The sequence below is a fragment of the Bombina bombina genome, chromosome 8, assembly GCF_027579735.1.
Source record: "Bombina bombina isolate aBomBom1 chromosome 8, aBomBom1.pri, whole genome shotgun sequence".
In the NCBI taxonomy this organism is placed as follows: domain Eukaryota; kingdom Metazoa; phylum Chordata; class Amphibia; order Anura; family Bombinatoridae; genus Bombina; species Bombina bombina.
Window position 1 is genome coordinate 36,227,628 of NC_069506.1, and position 15,896 is coordinate 36,243,523.

Sequence of the window (15,896 nt, forward strand, 5' to 3'; positions counted from 1 at the left end):
GCTGAGTACACGCTGACCCCTGCTGGGCAGTTATGTAAGATCTTACATTCTAGTAAGTCTTAAAGGGACACTGAACCCAAATGTTTTCTTTTGTAATTCAGAAAGAGCATGCAATTTTAAGCAACTTTCTAATTTACTCCTATTATCAATTTTTCTTTGTTCTCTTGCTATCTTTATTTGAAAAAGAAGGCATCTAAGTTTTTTTTGGTTTCAGTACTCTGGACAGCACTTTTTTTATTGGTGGATGAATTTATCCACCAATCAGCAAGGACAACCCAGGTTGTTCACCAAATATGGGCCGGCATCTAAACTTACATTCTTGCATTTCAAATAAAGATACCAAGAGAATGAAGAAAATTTGATAATAGGAGTAAATTAGAAAGTTGCTTAAAATGTCATGCTCAATCTGAATCACGAAATAATTTTTTTGGGTACAGTGTCCCTTTAAAACATTCACACAGAAGAAATCCGTGTCAATGAAAAATGTCTGCCTTAAAGGGACATGAAACCCAAAATATTTATTTCATGATTCAGATAGAACAAACAATTTTAAACAAATTTCCAATTTACTTCTATAATTTAATTTAATTCATTCTCTTGTTATCTTTTGCTTAAAGGTTTATCTAAGAAAGCTCAGAAGCAGCAAAAGACCTAGGTTCTAGCTGCTGATTGGTGGCTGCATATATATATATATATATATATACACCGATTGTCATTGGCTCACCCATGTGTTTAGTTAGAAACCAGTAGTGCATTGCTGCTCCTTCAACAAATGATACCAAGAGAATGAAGTAAATTTGATAATAGAATTAAACTGGAAAGTTGTTTAAAATTATATGTTCTACCTAAATCATGAAAGAAGTTTTGGGTTTCATGTCCCTTAAATGAAACACTGTGGTTTATATTAAATATTTAGCTTACAATTAAAAAAAAAAATCCAGTTTACTTCTATTAGCACATTATCTTTTGATATCCTTTGTTAAAGCTTAGTTCCTTTTCATGATAGCATATCTAGATAGACTCATGAGCATTTACGTGCTTAAAGGGACACTGAACCCAAATTGTTCCTTTCGTGATTCAGATAGAGCAGGCAATTTTAAGCAACTTTCTAATTTACTCCTATTATCAAATTTTCTTCATTCTCTTGGTATCTTTATTTGAAAAGCATGAATGTAAGTTTAGATGCCGGCCCATTTTTGGTGAACAACCTGGGTTGTTCTTGCTGATTGGTGGATAAATTCACCCACCAAGTGCTGTCCAAGGTCTGAACCAAAAATTTGCTGGCTCCTTAGCTTAGATGCCTTCTTTTTCAAATAAAGATAGCTAGAGAACAAAGAAAAATTGATAATAGGAGTACATTAGAAAGTTGCTTAAAAGTTGCTTAAAATTACTGCTCTATCTGAATCATGAAATTTTTTGGGGGGTTTAGTGTCCCTTTAAGCACTATATGTATAGCATTGTTACAAGCATTGTGGCAAACAATACTGACATATAGTTCTCCCGATACATACAACCTATTGAAACTACCTCTGTATGCACTTATGGAAAGGATTCCATGAGTGACAGGTAGGTTTGATAATTGAAGAAAATGATCTGCTCTGTATGAATCATTGACTTCATTTTTACTTAAATTTCCCTTTGAAAGATAAACTATTAATCCATTTGGATATGATTTAAAGGGACGCTAAAGTCAAAATTAAACTTTTATGATTCAGATAGAATACACAATTGTAAACAACGTTCCAATTCACACCCATTATCTATCTATGCACAAACTCTTTATGTGCACACTTTCCGAGGCACCAGCTACTTTTTTTTGCATATACATCAAAACAATTTATACAGCTGCTTTCTAATGAATTGAATTGTTTGATAATTACATTGGAACACTTTCTTTGAGATATATATTTACAATGTAATTTCGAATGTTTATATAACATTCTAACATTCTGTTTTCGAATTTTTCAATAACATTCAAAAATATTTTTTCGAATAATCGAATGTTTAGCTATGTATTTTATATCACATTTAATTTCAAAATGTAATAATCGAATGTCACATTTAAATTTGAATCTAATATTCAAATTCGAAATAGTATTTCAAGTCTACAACTCTTTTATAAATGTAACATTCAAATTCGAAATAGTATTTCTAGTCTACAGCTGTGTTTTATAAATGTAATATTCTATTTCGATAATAGAATTTTTAATAATATTCGTTCTTATCAACATTAGATGATGTAAATCGAATTTCTACAAAAAACATTTGTTCAAAAATTCTAATTTGAATATAAACACATTCGCCCATCCCTACTATATAGTTAGAATAAAATTATAAAAATATATACAGCAACACTGACACCTAGATTACGAGTTTTGCGTTAACAGGGGTGCGGTGCTAATGAGCAGTTTTCCCTCACCGCTCACTTGCAGACAGCGCTGGTATTACGGGTTTTTACAAACCTGGCGTTAACCTCAAAAAAGTGAGCGAAGAGCAAAATTTAGCTCCACATCTCACCTCAATACCAGCACTGCTTACGGTAGCGGTGAGAAGGTAAAACGTGCTCGTGCACGATTTCCCCATAGGAATCAATGGGGGAGAGCCGGCTGAAAAAAACCCTAACACTTGTTAAAAAGCAACGTAAAGCTCCTAACGCAGCCCCATTGATTCCTATGGGGAAATACATTTTATGTCTACACCTAACACCCTAACATGAACCCTGAGTCTAAACACCTCTAATATTACACTTATTAACCCCTAATATGCCGCCCCCGACATCGCCGCCACCTGCATTATATTATTAACCCCTAATCTGCTGCTCAGGACACCGCCACCACCTACATTATACTTATGAACCCCTAATCTTATGCCCCCAACATCGCCGACACCTACATTATATTTATTAACCCCTAATCTGCCGCCCACAACGTCGCCGCCACTATATTAAATGTATTAACCCCTAAACCTAAGTCTAACCCTAAACCTAACCCCCCCTAACTGAAATATAATTTTAATAAATCTAAATAAAATTATTATCATTAACTAAATTATTCCTATTTAAAACTAAATACCTATAAAATAAACCCTAAGATAGCTACAATATAACTAATAACTAGTTACATTGTATCTAGCTTAGGATTTATTTTTATTTTACAGGCAAGTTTGTATTTATTTTAACTAGGTACAATAGTTATTAAATAGTTATTAACTATTTAATAACTACCTAGTTAAAATAAAGACAAATTTACCTGTAAAATAAAACCTAACCTATGTTACAATTACACCTAACACTACACTATAATTAAATTAATTACCTAAACTAAACAAAAATAATTACAATTATTACATATCTAAAGTACGAAACCCCCCCACTAAATTACAGAAAATAATAAAATAATTACAAGAATTATAAACTAATTACACCTACACTAAATTACAAATAGCCCTTAAAAGGGAATTTGTGGGGCATTGGCCCAAAGTAATCAGCTCTTTTACCTGTAAAAAAAAAAGTACAAATACCCCCCAACATTAAAACCCACCACCTAAACAACCAACCCTACTCTAAAACCCACCCAATCCCCCCTTAAAAAAAACTAACACTAACCCCTTGAAGATCACCCTACCTTGAGAAGTCTTCACCCAACTGGGCCGAAGTCCTCCACGAAGCCGGCAGAAGTGGTCCTCCAGACGGGCAGAAGTGGTCCTCCAGACGGGCAGAAGTCTTCATCCAGGCGGCATCTTCTATCTTCATCCATCCGGTGCGGAGCGGCTCCGTCTTCAAGACATCCGATGCGGAGCATCCTCTTCTAACGACATCCGACGACTACAATTACACCTAACACTACACTATAATTAAATTAATTACCTAAGCTAAACAAAAATAATTACAATTTAAATAAATTATCTAAAGTACGAAAAAAACAAACACTAAATTACAGAAAATAATTACAAGAATTTTAAACTAATTACACCTACACTAAATTATAAATAGCCCTTAAAAGGGCCTTTTGCGGGGCATTGCCCCAAAGTAATCAGCTCTTTTACCTGTAAAAAAAAAGTACAAATACCCCCCCAACATTAAAACCCACCACCAACACAACCAACCCTACTCTAAAACCCCCCAATCCCCCTTAAAAAAAACTAACACTAACCCCTTGAAGATCTCCCTACCTTGAGAAGTCTTCACCCAACCGGACCGAAGTCCTCCACGAAGCTGGCAGAAGTGGTCCTCCAGATGGGCAGAAGTGGTCCTCCAGACGGGCAGAAGTCTTCATCCAGGCGGCATCTTCTATCTTCATCCATCCGGCGCGAAGTGGCTGCATCTTCAAGACATCCGACGCGGAGCATCCTCTTCTAACGGCATCCGACGACTGAATGAAGGTTCCTTTAAATGACATCATCCAAGATGGCGTCCCTTCAATTCCGATTGGCTGATAGAATTTTATCAGCCAATCAGAATTAAGGTAGAAAAAATCCTATTGGCTGATCCAATCAGCCAATAGGATTTAAGTTCAATCCTATTGGCTGATCCAATCAGCCAATAGGATTGAGCTGGGATTCTATTGGCTGATTGGATCAGCCAATAGGATTTTTTATAGCTTAATTCCGATTGGCTGATAGAATTTTATCAGCCAATCGGAATTGAAGGGACGCCATCTTGGAAGATGTCATTTAAAGGAACCTTCATTCAGTCGTCGGATGTCGTTAAAAGAGGATGCTCCGCATCGGATGTCTTGAAGATGGAGCCGCTCCGTGCTGGATGGATGAAGATAGAAGATGCTGCCTGGATGAAGACTTCTGCCCGTCTGGAGGACCACTTCTGCCCATCTGGAGGACCACTTCTGCCAGCTTCGTGGAGGACTTCGGTCCGGTTGGGTGAAGACTTCTCAAGGTAGGGAGATCTTCAAGGGGTTAGTGTTAGTTTTTTTAAGGGGGATTGGGGGGTTTTAGAGTAGGGTTGGTTGTGTTGGTGGTGGGTTTTAATGTTGGGGGGGTATTTGTACTTTTTTTTTACAGGTAAAAGAGCTGATTACTTTGGGGCAAAGCCCCACAAAAGACCCTTTTAAGGGCTATTTGTAATTTAGTGTAGGGTATGGTTTTTTTATTTTGGGGGGCTTTTTTATTTTGTTAGGGGATTAGAGTAGGTGTAATTAGTTTAAAATTCTTGTAATTATTTTATTATTTTCTGTAATTTAGTGGGGGGGTTCATACTTTAGATAATTTATTTAAATTGTAATTAATTGTATTTAGTTTAGGTAATTAATTTAATTATAGTGTAGTGTTAGTTGTAATTGTAGGTTTTATTTTACAGGTAAATGTGTCTTTATTTTAACTAGGTAGTTATTAAATAGTTAATAACTATTGTACCTAGTTAAAATAAATACAAAGTTGTCTGTAAAATAAAAATGAACCCGAAAATAGATACAATGTAACTTTTAGTTATATTGTAGCTATTTTAGGGTTTATTTTACAGGTAAGTATTTAGTTTTAAATAGGAATAATTTAGTTAATGATAGTAATTTTATTTAGATTTATTAAAATTATATTTCAGTTAGGGGGGTTAGGTTTAGGGTTAGACTTAGGTTTAGGGGTTACTACATTTAATATAGAGGCGGCGATGTTGGGGCGGCAGATTAGGGGTTAATAAATGTAGGTAGGTGTCGGCGATGTTAGGGCAGGCAGATTATGGGTTAATAATATTTAACTAGTGTTTGCGGTTTAGGGGTTAATATGTTTATTATAGTGGCGGCGATGTCCGGTTTGGCAGATTAGGGGTTAAAAAATTTATTTTAGTGTTTGCAATGTGGGGGGGGCCTCGGTTTAGGGGTTAATAGGTAGTTTATGGGTGTTAGTGTACTTTTTAGCACTTTAGTTAAGAGTTTTATGCTACAGCATTGTAGTGTAAAACTCTTAACTACTGACTTTTAAATGCAGTACCAGGCTTGACAGGAGAGGGTCACTTTTGGTTAGACTCGTAATACCGGTGTTATGCAAGTCCCATTGAAAATATAGGATACGCAATTTGTGGTATTTCCGAGTCTGGCCAAAAAAGTGAGCGGTGAGCCTGTCATTTCAAGACTCGTAATACCGGCGTTATGCAAGTCCCATTGAAAATATAGGATACGCAATTGACGTAAGTGGATTTGCGGTATTTCCGAGTCTGGCCAAAAAAAGTGAGCGGTGAGCCTGTCATTTCAAGACTCGTAATACCAGCGGGCGTTAAAAAGCAGCGTTGGGACCTCTCAACGCTGCTTTTTAACCATAACGCACAACTCGTAATCTAGCTCTGAGAATTTTTATATGAAACTGATTATTTAAAGGGATAGAAAAGTAAAAAAATAAATGTGCATGGGTGCATTTCATTTTTAAATAGAAGCATTTTTGCAAATGTCTTTCATTAGCAAAAATGCTTCTAGTAAAAGTTATTACTGTTTTTAAGTGGCATACGCACATATGCTGTAAGGGACTTTGCACCAGTATTCAAATACCACACCTGTGACAGCAGTGATTTGTATGAGACACAACAGACACCACTGCCAGTTCTCTGGGCTTTAATACTGGTGCACAGGCACTCACAGCATATGTGTGTATGCTACTGAAAAAAAGTAATAGCTTTTACTAGAAGCATATTGTATATTGCAAAAATGCTTCCATCGAAAAGCAGGGAGTGCACGTTTAGAGACAAATAAAGAGGATTATTGCTACGTGGCTGACAGAGGCAAGTCAATTCACCTATAAAAAGCACTCTAGTACATTTTAAAATATTCACTTTTACATGGAAAAGAGAAAGATGTTTTATTTTATTAGAACACTATTAACCCCATAACCACTTGTCAGCCACATACGGAGCACATAATCTCCTTGTAAGCCATACATAGAGCAGTATTAACCCTGTCAACCACATACAGAGTATTATTAACCCCTTGTGAAGCATATATAAAGTAGCTCTATGTGTCTGGTGCACTATATAGCATATATACATATTTTTTTATTGCACCTTGTTTGAGGCTGTTTGGAAACAAACAATTCATTTATAGTTTCCCGTTGTATTGCAAAAACACAAGTAAACAGATTTTATACATAATTTTTTATTTGTTGTATAAAGTACTAAAAACATTCATAAACTGGAGCATTGACCATGAAAGGAAATTCTGGGCAAAATCAAAACAATATTCCATAATAATGATGTGAACACCAAACAAACTCCAAGAGAAATTACTTCTACTGCAGTTCTCCACAGTATTTATGGAGAAACTTATTTATACGCATTAGGAGGAGAATTTAATGTGCGCCTTTGTCAGAAAAAAAAAAATCAAACAATTACTAGGCGATCAAACCTTGCGCACAGGGCCAATGTAATTTAACCCTTTTTTGGTGCACCAAAGCGACTATTTTACGGACGAATTTCACAAGTTTTTAGGCGCATTTTAGATTGATAAATACGAGATTACAATCGTGTAATTTTAGGCACAAAATAGGAGAGCTTGACTAATTTTTGTTTGATAAATTAAGCCCCATATAGTGCTCCAGATTCATGCACACTCCTAAACCCACCCACCTGCTTTTAACAATGTATATCAAGAGAACAGAGTAAATTTGATAAAACAAGTAAAATGGACAGTATTTTTTTTATTTTTTTTATTTTACATTCGATCTGAGTCATGGTGGTGTGTATTTGTCAGCAAGGATGCAAATGGAATAATTGCTGAAACAATATGTGTGCTCTGAACAGGTCAGCACTCAGTGGCGTCACTAGGGTTGGTGTCACCCGGTGCGGTAAGTTATGGTGTCACCCCCCCCCAGAAAGCAGACACACACAAAAACACAGGCAAACACACATACAAACACTCAGACACACTTAAAACATACTCAGATGCACACACAAACACTCGGAAACACACTCAGACACACACACAAAAACACACACACAAAAACACTGAGACACACACACACACACAAAAACTCAGACACACACATACAAAATATGTAAACTGCACTGCATTAATTATAAAGCTCATGCCTAGAGCTGCTCCCTGGCTCAGCAGAGCATCAAATTAAAGATAAACAGAGCACTCAAAAAATAAATCACTGAAGAAAAGTTTTAGGTGCAAACTATGAAAATTCTGCTCTCTGACTCTGTTCCAAGCCTGTCAGTGCACAGCCCCGGGCCGCGTGCCTACCGCTTCTTATGGCCAATCACCTCTGCACTCTGCCCACCCCCAGACCCCCGCCCGCCCTCCTACCTGTTCAGTGTGCACTTAGTGTACCGTATCCGTAATGGTCTGGTGGGCATCATACGTGGCTCCTTCACTTTAAAGACAGTGTCAAACAGTCATGCGGTCAGGTGCCAGGCATCCCCTCATGATTTGCCAGTTCCCGTTTAGAGAGACAGCACAGCAGTGAGTGACTCCACTGCTCCCCATGTCACTGAGCAGTGAGCACAGATAGGCAGGCAGGTTTAGGCTAGCAGCGCAATTTTGCAAGCCCCACGGCATGCCCACAACATTCATAGCGAAATTGGGCAGGGGAGAAGCAAAGTACAAACAAGCAAAAGCAGCCGGGAAAACTATTTGTTGAAATTGCAGCACTGGCTCAAGGGGCAAAAAAATTGTGTGTCTACAACTTCTCCAGTCCCACCAATGTTCACAAATGCCAGCCCCTCTAATAAAAAAAAATTTTAAGAAGTGATTCAGTTGAAAACTGAAATGTGTTTGTGTGCTTGAGGTTTTCTTTACATCAGACTGAGCCAGGTAGATAAAAAGGATGTGTAGTATTGTTGTGTAGGAAAAGGAATAGAATACATTTCTATATATTTTATTTTTAATTCATAACCCATTAGACTAACAGTGTTCTCCGCCTTTCATACAGGTGACGATGATCTGGTTTCTGATTGGCTTCCTGGTCCCACTGGCAATTTTTGCTGCGCCACCTCCCATAAATAGACTGGCACTTTTTCCAGATAAAAGTGCCTGGTGTGAAGCCAAGAATATTACACAGATTGTGGGACACAGTGGCTGTGAATCAAAATCTATACAAAACAGGTAAGTGGATGAAAAGCAAAAGAAATATATTTGAGAAGATATTGAAGTAGTCTTGTCTTTGAACCATAGCAACGATAAAAAATAATCCTGGAATATCACCATGGCTAATAAATATCACTATTAGAAAAAGTAAATTGACCATGTCTTTTAAAATAGATCCACAGAAATGTAGACTCTCCTGCCATAATACTTTTTGTATTTATTCCAACTAGAGTTGGGTTCGATACCAACACCTATACAGATACCATACAACTTTATATTATTTATGAAAAAATAAATAAGCAAGGGATTGCTAATCGTCTGCTTTTCTATACATTTAAATGATATAAATAAAATGTTCTCCTTGACATTTGCTCTACTATTCTAATGTTTCTATAAAACAAATATAACATTTAAATATTGATGTAATAAAAAATTGAAAATGGTTTTGTCAACGTTAATAACTGATCACAGAACTCATCTATATTACATGCATTGGGCTTAACTTTAAAGACACGTTGGTGTGGCAGCATTTGTTACTAATGCATAAGACTTTTTTGATGCAACATCTTCTGGGTCACTTTGACCTTACACACACACACTCTCACTCTAGCTTTCTCTCTCTGTCTTTCAAATGGATACGTAGTAGTCAAAATATTATTCAATTATGGTTTTCTACAAAATAGAACCAATGGAAAAGAATATACCCATAGTCACAAATGTTTGGTACCGATAGTTTCAAACATTGGGCAATTTCCACATTGATTCATTTGAATGTACATTTGAAAGGCCTAAATTCTAACATATAGTACATTCCTTCAAATAATACATAGAATTAAAGGGACAGTCTAGTCAAAATTAAACTTTCATGATTCAAATAGGGCATGCCATTTTAAACAACTTTCCAATTGACTTTTATCATTATATTTGCTTTGTTCCCTTGTTGGTATTTTTTAAAAGCTAAACCTAATTAGGCTCAAACTGATTTCTAAACCGTTGAAAACCGCCTCTTAGCTCAGAGCATTTTGAAATGTTTTCGCAGTTAGACAGTACTAGTTCATGTGTGTCATATAGATAACATTGTGCTCACTCCCGTGGAGTTATTTAGGAGACTGTACTGATTGGCTAAATTACATGTCTGTCAAAAGAACTGAGATAAGGGGCAGTCTGCAGAGGCTTAGATGCAAGGTAATCACAGGGGTAAAACATATATTAATATAACTGTGTTGGTTATGCAAAACTGGGGAATGGGTAATAAATGGATTATTGATCTTTTAAAACAATAAAAAAATTGGTGTAGACTGTCCCTTTAAACTGAAGTGAAATCAGTACTGTATAATTCTTTGAGAATTATAAGGTGAATGTTAGATTTTTGAATATTATGTTTTATTGAACTACACTGCTTTTAGTATAAGCCTGAGATATAGCACACATTGATTTTACCATTTCGAAAATAAATCTTGAATGAAAAGTTTGAAGATCGTTCTAAAAGTAACATTACATTTAAAGATAAACACATACAAAGTAGACAAATGCGTGTTACATTTCTATTTCTAGTCATTATTTCACTTAAATTTAAACTTTGAAACCATTTTCTAAGATTAATTCCAAGGAAGAACATTTAAATTACGAAAACATTACTAAATATTCTCCCATCCCACAATTAATTGCACTGGACAGAAGATATCATGAAGCGATAATTAATGGAAATTAGACACATTTTGATGAGAAGGGAAGTTTTGTGGTATTTACAAGAAATAGGCGTTTCTCTATTACCAAATTAAAATATTTTTTCAAACATCAATATGACATTTATTTATCACCTTTGAATGTCATTATATAACAAATATTTTATTAAAGGGCCATAATACCCAAATGTTTAAACACTTGAAAGTGATGCAGTATAGCTGTAAAAAGCTGACTAGAAAATATCACCTGAACATCTCTATGTAAAAAAGAAAGATATTTTACCTCAAAAGTTTCTCAGTAGCCACCTCTCATTGTAAAGGATTTCTAAGCAGCATTTTAGTGTGTCTGTCCCGGGACAGCGGAAGGAGTGAGCTTTCGTGCACACTCATGTTATTTCCCTATTCAGTTTAAGGAAGTTTACTATGAAATCTCATGAGAGAGTTTTTTCTTTTTTTTTACCTGCAGCTGGGCAGCAGCTGAGTATAACTTTTTACACAGAACTTACTCTGCTGAGCTGAGGAAATTGTGAGGTAAAATATCTTCCTTTTTTACATAGAGATGCTCAGGTGATATTTTCCTGTCAACTTTTTACAGTTATACTGCATCAGTTTCAAGTGATTTAGCATATGAGTATTATGTCCCTTTAAGTAAATATTTCATCCTCTTTTTCAAATGTGTCATTTGTGCCAAGTGTCAAATATTATATTGGAGTTAAAGCTTGAATTTGTGGACCATTCTCATCACTGCTACCAGATTAGAATATTCTTTTCAAATACTATGATAAAAATAGCATGACTGAGTCAAATGTTAGTTTTAACCACTATAAAAAAATAACATTGGAATGCTACATTTACATTAACTTGAATACTAATGACTCAGGTACCCACATTTGAGCAACAATGTAAAATTCATAAATAGTGAACTTAAAGGGACAGGAAACCCCCAAAAAATGATTTCATGATACAGATAGAGAATACAATTTTAAACAACTTTCCAATTTACTTGTATTATCAAATTAGCTTCATTATCTTGTTATCCTTTGCTGAAGGAACATTGCACGGCTGGCAGCTAGCCAATCATAAGAGACTAGTGTAGAATATGTGCATATTCTTTTTTAACAAGGAGTACCAAGAGAACAAAGCACATTTGATTTATTTTTTTGTTTAATAGATATTTAGGTAGGTAGTGTGCACGTCTGGAGCACTACAGGACAGGAAATAGTGCTGCCATCTAGTGCTCTTGCTAATGTATAACATTAGTACTACATGACAGGAAACAGTGCTGCCATCTAGTGCTCTTGCTAATGTATAACATTAGTACTACATGACAGGAAATAGTGCTGCCATCTAGTGCTCTTGCTAATGTATAACATTAGTACTACATGACAGGAAATAGTGCTGCCATCTAGTGCTCTTGCTAATGTATAACATTAGTACTACATGACAGGCAATAGTGCTGCCATCTAGTGCTCTTGCTAATGTATAACATTAGTACTACATGACAGGAAATAGTGCTGCCATCTAGTGCTCTTGCTAATGTATAACATTAGTACTACATGACAGGAAATAGTGCTGCCATCTAGTGCTCTTGCTAATGTATAACATTAGTACTACAGGACAGGAAATAGTGCTGCCATCTAGTGCTCTTGCTAATGTATAACATTAGCACTACATGACAGGAAATAATGCTGTAATCTAGTGTTCTTGCTAATCTATAACATTAGCACTACATGACAGGAAATAGTGATGCCATCTAGTGCTCTTGCTAATGTATAACATTAGCACTACATGACAGGAAATAGTGCTGACATCTAGTGCTCTTGCTAATGTATAACATTAGCACTACATGACAGGAAATAGTGCTGCCATCTAGTGCTCTTGCTGATGTATAACATTAGTACTACATGACAGGAAATAGTGCTGCCATCTAGTGCTCTTGCTGATGTATAACATTAGTACTACATGACAGGAAATAGTGCTGCCATCTAGTGCTCTTGCTAATCTATAAAATTAGTACTACATGACAGGAAATAGTGCTGCCATCTAGTGCTCTTGCTAATGTATAACATTAGTACTACATGACAGGAAATAGTGATGCCCTCTAGTGCTCTTGCTAATGTATAACATTAGTACTACATGACAGGAAATAGTGCTGCCATCTAGTGCTTGTGCTAATGTATAACATTAGTACTACATGACAGGAAATAGTGCTGCCATCTAGTGCTCTTGCTAATGTATAACATTAGTACTACATGACAGGAAATAGTGCTGCCATCTAGTGCTCTTGCTAATGTATAACTTTAGTACTACATGACAGGAAATAGTGCTGCCATCTAGTGCTCTTGCTAAAGTATAACATTAGTACTACATGACAGGAAATAGTGATGCCCTCTAGTGCTCTTGCTAATGTATAACATTAGCACTACATGACAGGAAATAGTGATGCCATCTAGTGCTCTTGCTAATGTATAACATTAGCACTACATGACAGTAAATAGTGCTGCCATCTAGTGCTCTTGCTAATGTATAACATTAGCACTACATGACAGGAAATAGTGCTGCCATCTAGTGCTCTTGCTGATGTATAACATTAGTACTACATCACAGGAAATAGTGCTGCCATCTAGTGCTCTTGCTGATGTATAACATTAGTACTACATCACAGGAAATAGTGCTGCCATCTAGTGCTCTTGCTAATCTATAAAATTAGTACTACATGACAGGAAATAGTGCTGCCATCTAGTGCTCTTGCTGATGTATAACATTAGCACTACATGACAGGAAATAGTGCTGCCCTCTAGTGCTCTTGCTAATGTATAACATTAGTACTACATGTCAGGAAATAGTGCTGCCATCTAGTGCTCTTGCTAATGTATAACATTAGTACTACATGACAGGAAATAGTGCTGCCATATAGTGCTCTCAGTAATGTATAACATTAGTACTACAGGACAGGAAATAGTGCGGCCATCTAGTGCTCTTGCTAATGTATAACATTAGTACTACACAACAGGAAATAGTGCTGCCATCTAGTGCTCTTGCTAATGTATAACATTAGTACTGCATGACAGGAAATAGTGCTGCCATCTAGTGCTCTTGCTAATGTATAACATTAGTACTACAGGACAGGAAATAGTGCTGCCATCTAGTGCTCTTGCTAATGTATAACATTAGTACTACACAACAGGAAATAGTGCTGCCACCTAGTGCTCTTGCTAATGTATAACATTAGTACTACATGACAGGAAATAGTGCTGCCCTCTAGTGCTCTTGCTAATGTATAACATTAGTACTACATGACAGGAAATAGTGCTGCCACCTAGTGCTCTTGCTAATGTATAACATTAGCACTACATGACAGGAAATAGTGCTGCCATCTAGTGCTCTTGCTAATGTATAACATTGTTGCAAAACAGCTGCCATATAGTGCTGCAGACACGTGCACACATTTGAGATTACCTACCTGCTTTTCAACAAAGGATTACAAAAAAACAAACAAAGGACATTTGATAATGAAAGTAAATTAGAAAGTTGTTTAAAATTATATGTTCTATCTGAATCTTGAAAGAAAAACATTGGGTTTATGTCCCTTTAGTTTAAAGGATTAGTAAAACACCAAAAATGTTATTGTTTAAAAGATAGGAAGATAATCCCTTTATTCACAATTCCCCAGTTTTGCATAACCAACACTGTTATAGAAATATACGTTTTTACCTCTGTAATTACCTTGTATCTAAGCCTCTGCACACTGCCGCCTTATCTCAGTTCTTTTGACATACTTGCATTTTAGCCAATCAGTGCCCTCTCATAAGTAACTCCACAGGCTTGAGCACATTGTAATCTACATGGCACACATGAATTAACACCCTCTAATGTAAAAAAACTGTAAAATGCATTCATATAAGAGGCAGCCTTCAAGGGCTTAGATATTGGCATATAATCTTTCCTAGTTTTAGCTTTCAACTAAACAATGATACAAGTAAATGAGAAAGTTGTTTAAAATTGCATGCCCTATTTGAATCATGAAGGTTTAATTTGAACTTTACTGTCCCTTTAAGCCTAATTATTTTTCTCAACTCTTCCAAACATTCATCCATCCCATTCCCTATTTACTGTTTGTTATTTTTTTTGCAAACAAAGCACAATTTAACACTACAATGCAATCAAAATATCTTTCAAAATAATAACGTTTCCATATGATCAGTCATGTTGTAAGTTATACATGAAATAGTATTATTAGAAATGTATTAGGAGCAGAATGTATTTATGTAGACTTCAGTAGTCTCATGGAATACCTGATAATGGAAGGAACTTAGCTTAGCTTTATGTTTCCGATTAAACTTTTTTTGTGTTTCTTTTCAGAGCCTGTCTGGGTCAGTGCTTCAGTTACAGTGTCCCAAACACATTTCCTCAGTCTACTGAATCCTTGGTGCACTGTGACTCCTGTATGCCGGCCAAGTCCATGTGGGATGTGGTGAGTGTCCTCAAGGTTACTCAAGTTTTTAGTGTTAAAATGACTCAATTACATTAAATGTGCCTAAAATGATATGCACTTAACATCAATATCAGTCCTGCTCACAATCGCGCCATTGGTGGAAACAGAGAATAGGATAATGAACTATTTATGGAGCTCCCATCTACCCCTTTTAGGCGTCACTTTGAGAAAATGATGCCCAAGATGTTTTGTGAAAACTAAACAGTTGTACTTGAGGGACAGTAAACGTTATACATTTAAGTATTGCAAGATTCCAGAAGTCCATGTCCACCTCTTACAAGTTAAAGGTCCCGTAAATACAGTAGATTTGCATAATCAACAAATGCATGATAAAAAGACAATGCAATTGCACTTAGTCGGTATTTCAGATGAGTAGTAGATTTTTTTCTGACTAATTTCAAAGTTCTGTCTATTTCCACTCCTTCTGTATCATGTGACAGCCATCAGCCTATCACAAATGCATAAACGTATATTCTGTGAATTCTTGCACATGCTCAGTAGGAGCTGGTGATTCAAAAAGTGTAAATATAAAGAGACTGTGCACCTTTTGTTAATGGAAGTAAATTGGAAAGTTATTTAAAATTGCATGCTGTATCTGAATAATTAATGTTTAATTCTGACTTGAGTGTCCCTTTAAACACATCTGGAAGTGTTTATTTTAGCACCCATTCATGTGCCCTGTCCACGCCATCA

The 15,896-nt window shown here is 36.0% G+C and overlaps 1 protein-coding gene across 2 annotated transcripts in view; it reads left to right on the forward strand.

The window, feature by feature from the left end:
• The window catches only part of NBL1 (NBL1, DAN family BMP antagonist), a 48,019-nt gene that overhangs the window by 29,925 nt on the left and 2,198 nt on the right, over positions 1-15,896 (forward strand). For both annotated transcript variants that reach the window (XM_053690301.1, XM_053690300.1), the window contains exons 2-3: positions 8,869-9,041; positions 15,071-15,182. In XM_053690301.1, coding sequence (XP_053546276.1) covers positions 8,875-9,041; positions 15,071-15,182 — 279 coding nt within the window. In that variant the 5' untranslated portion in view covers positions 8,869-8,874. The remainder of the gene's footprint in view (positions 1-8,868; positions 9,042-15,070; positions 15,183-15,896) is intronic.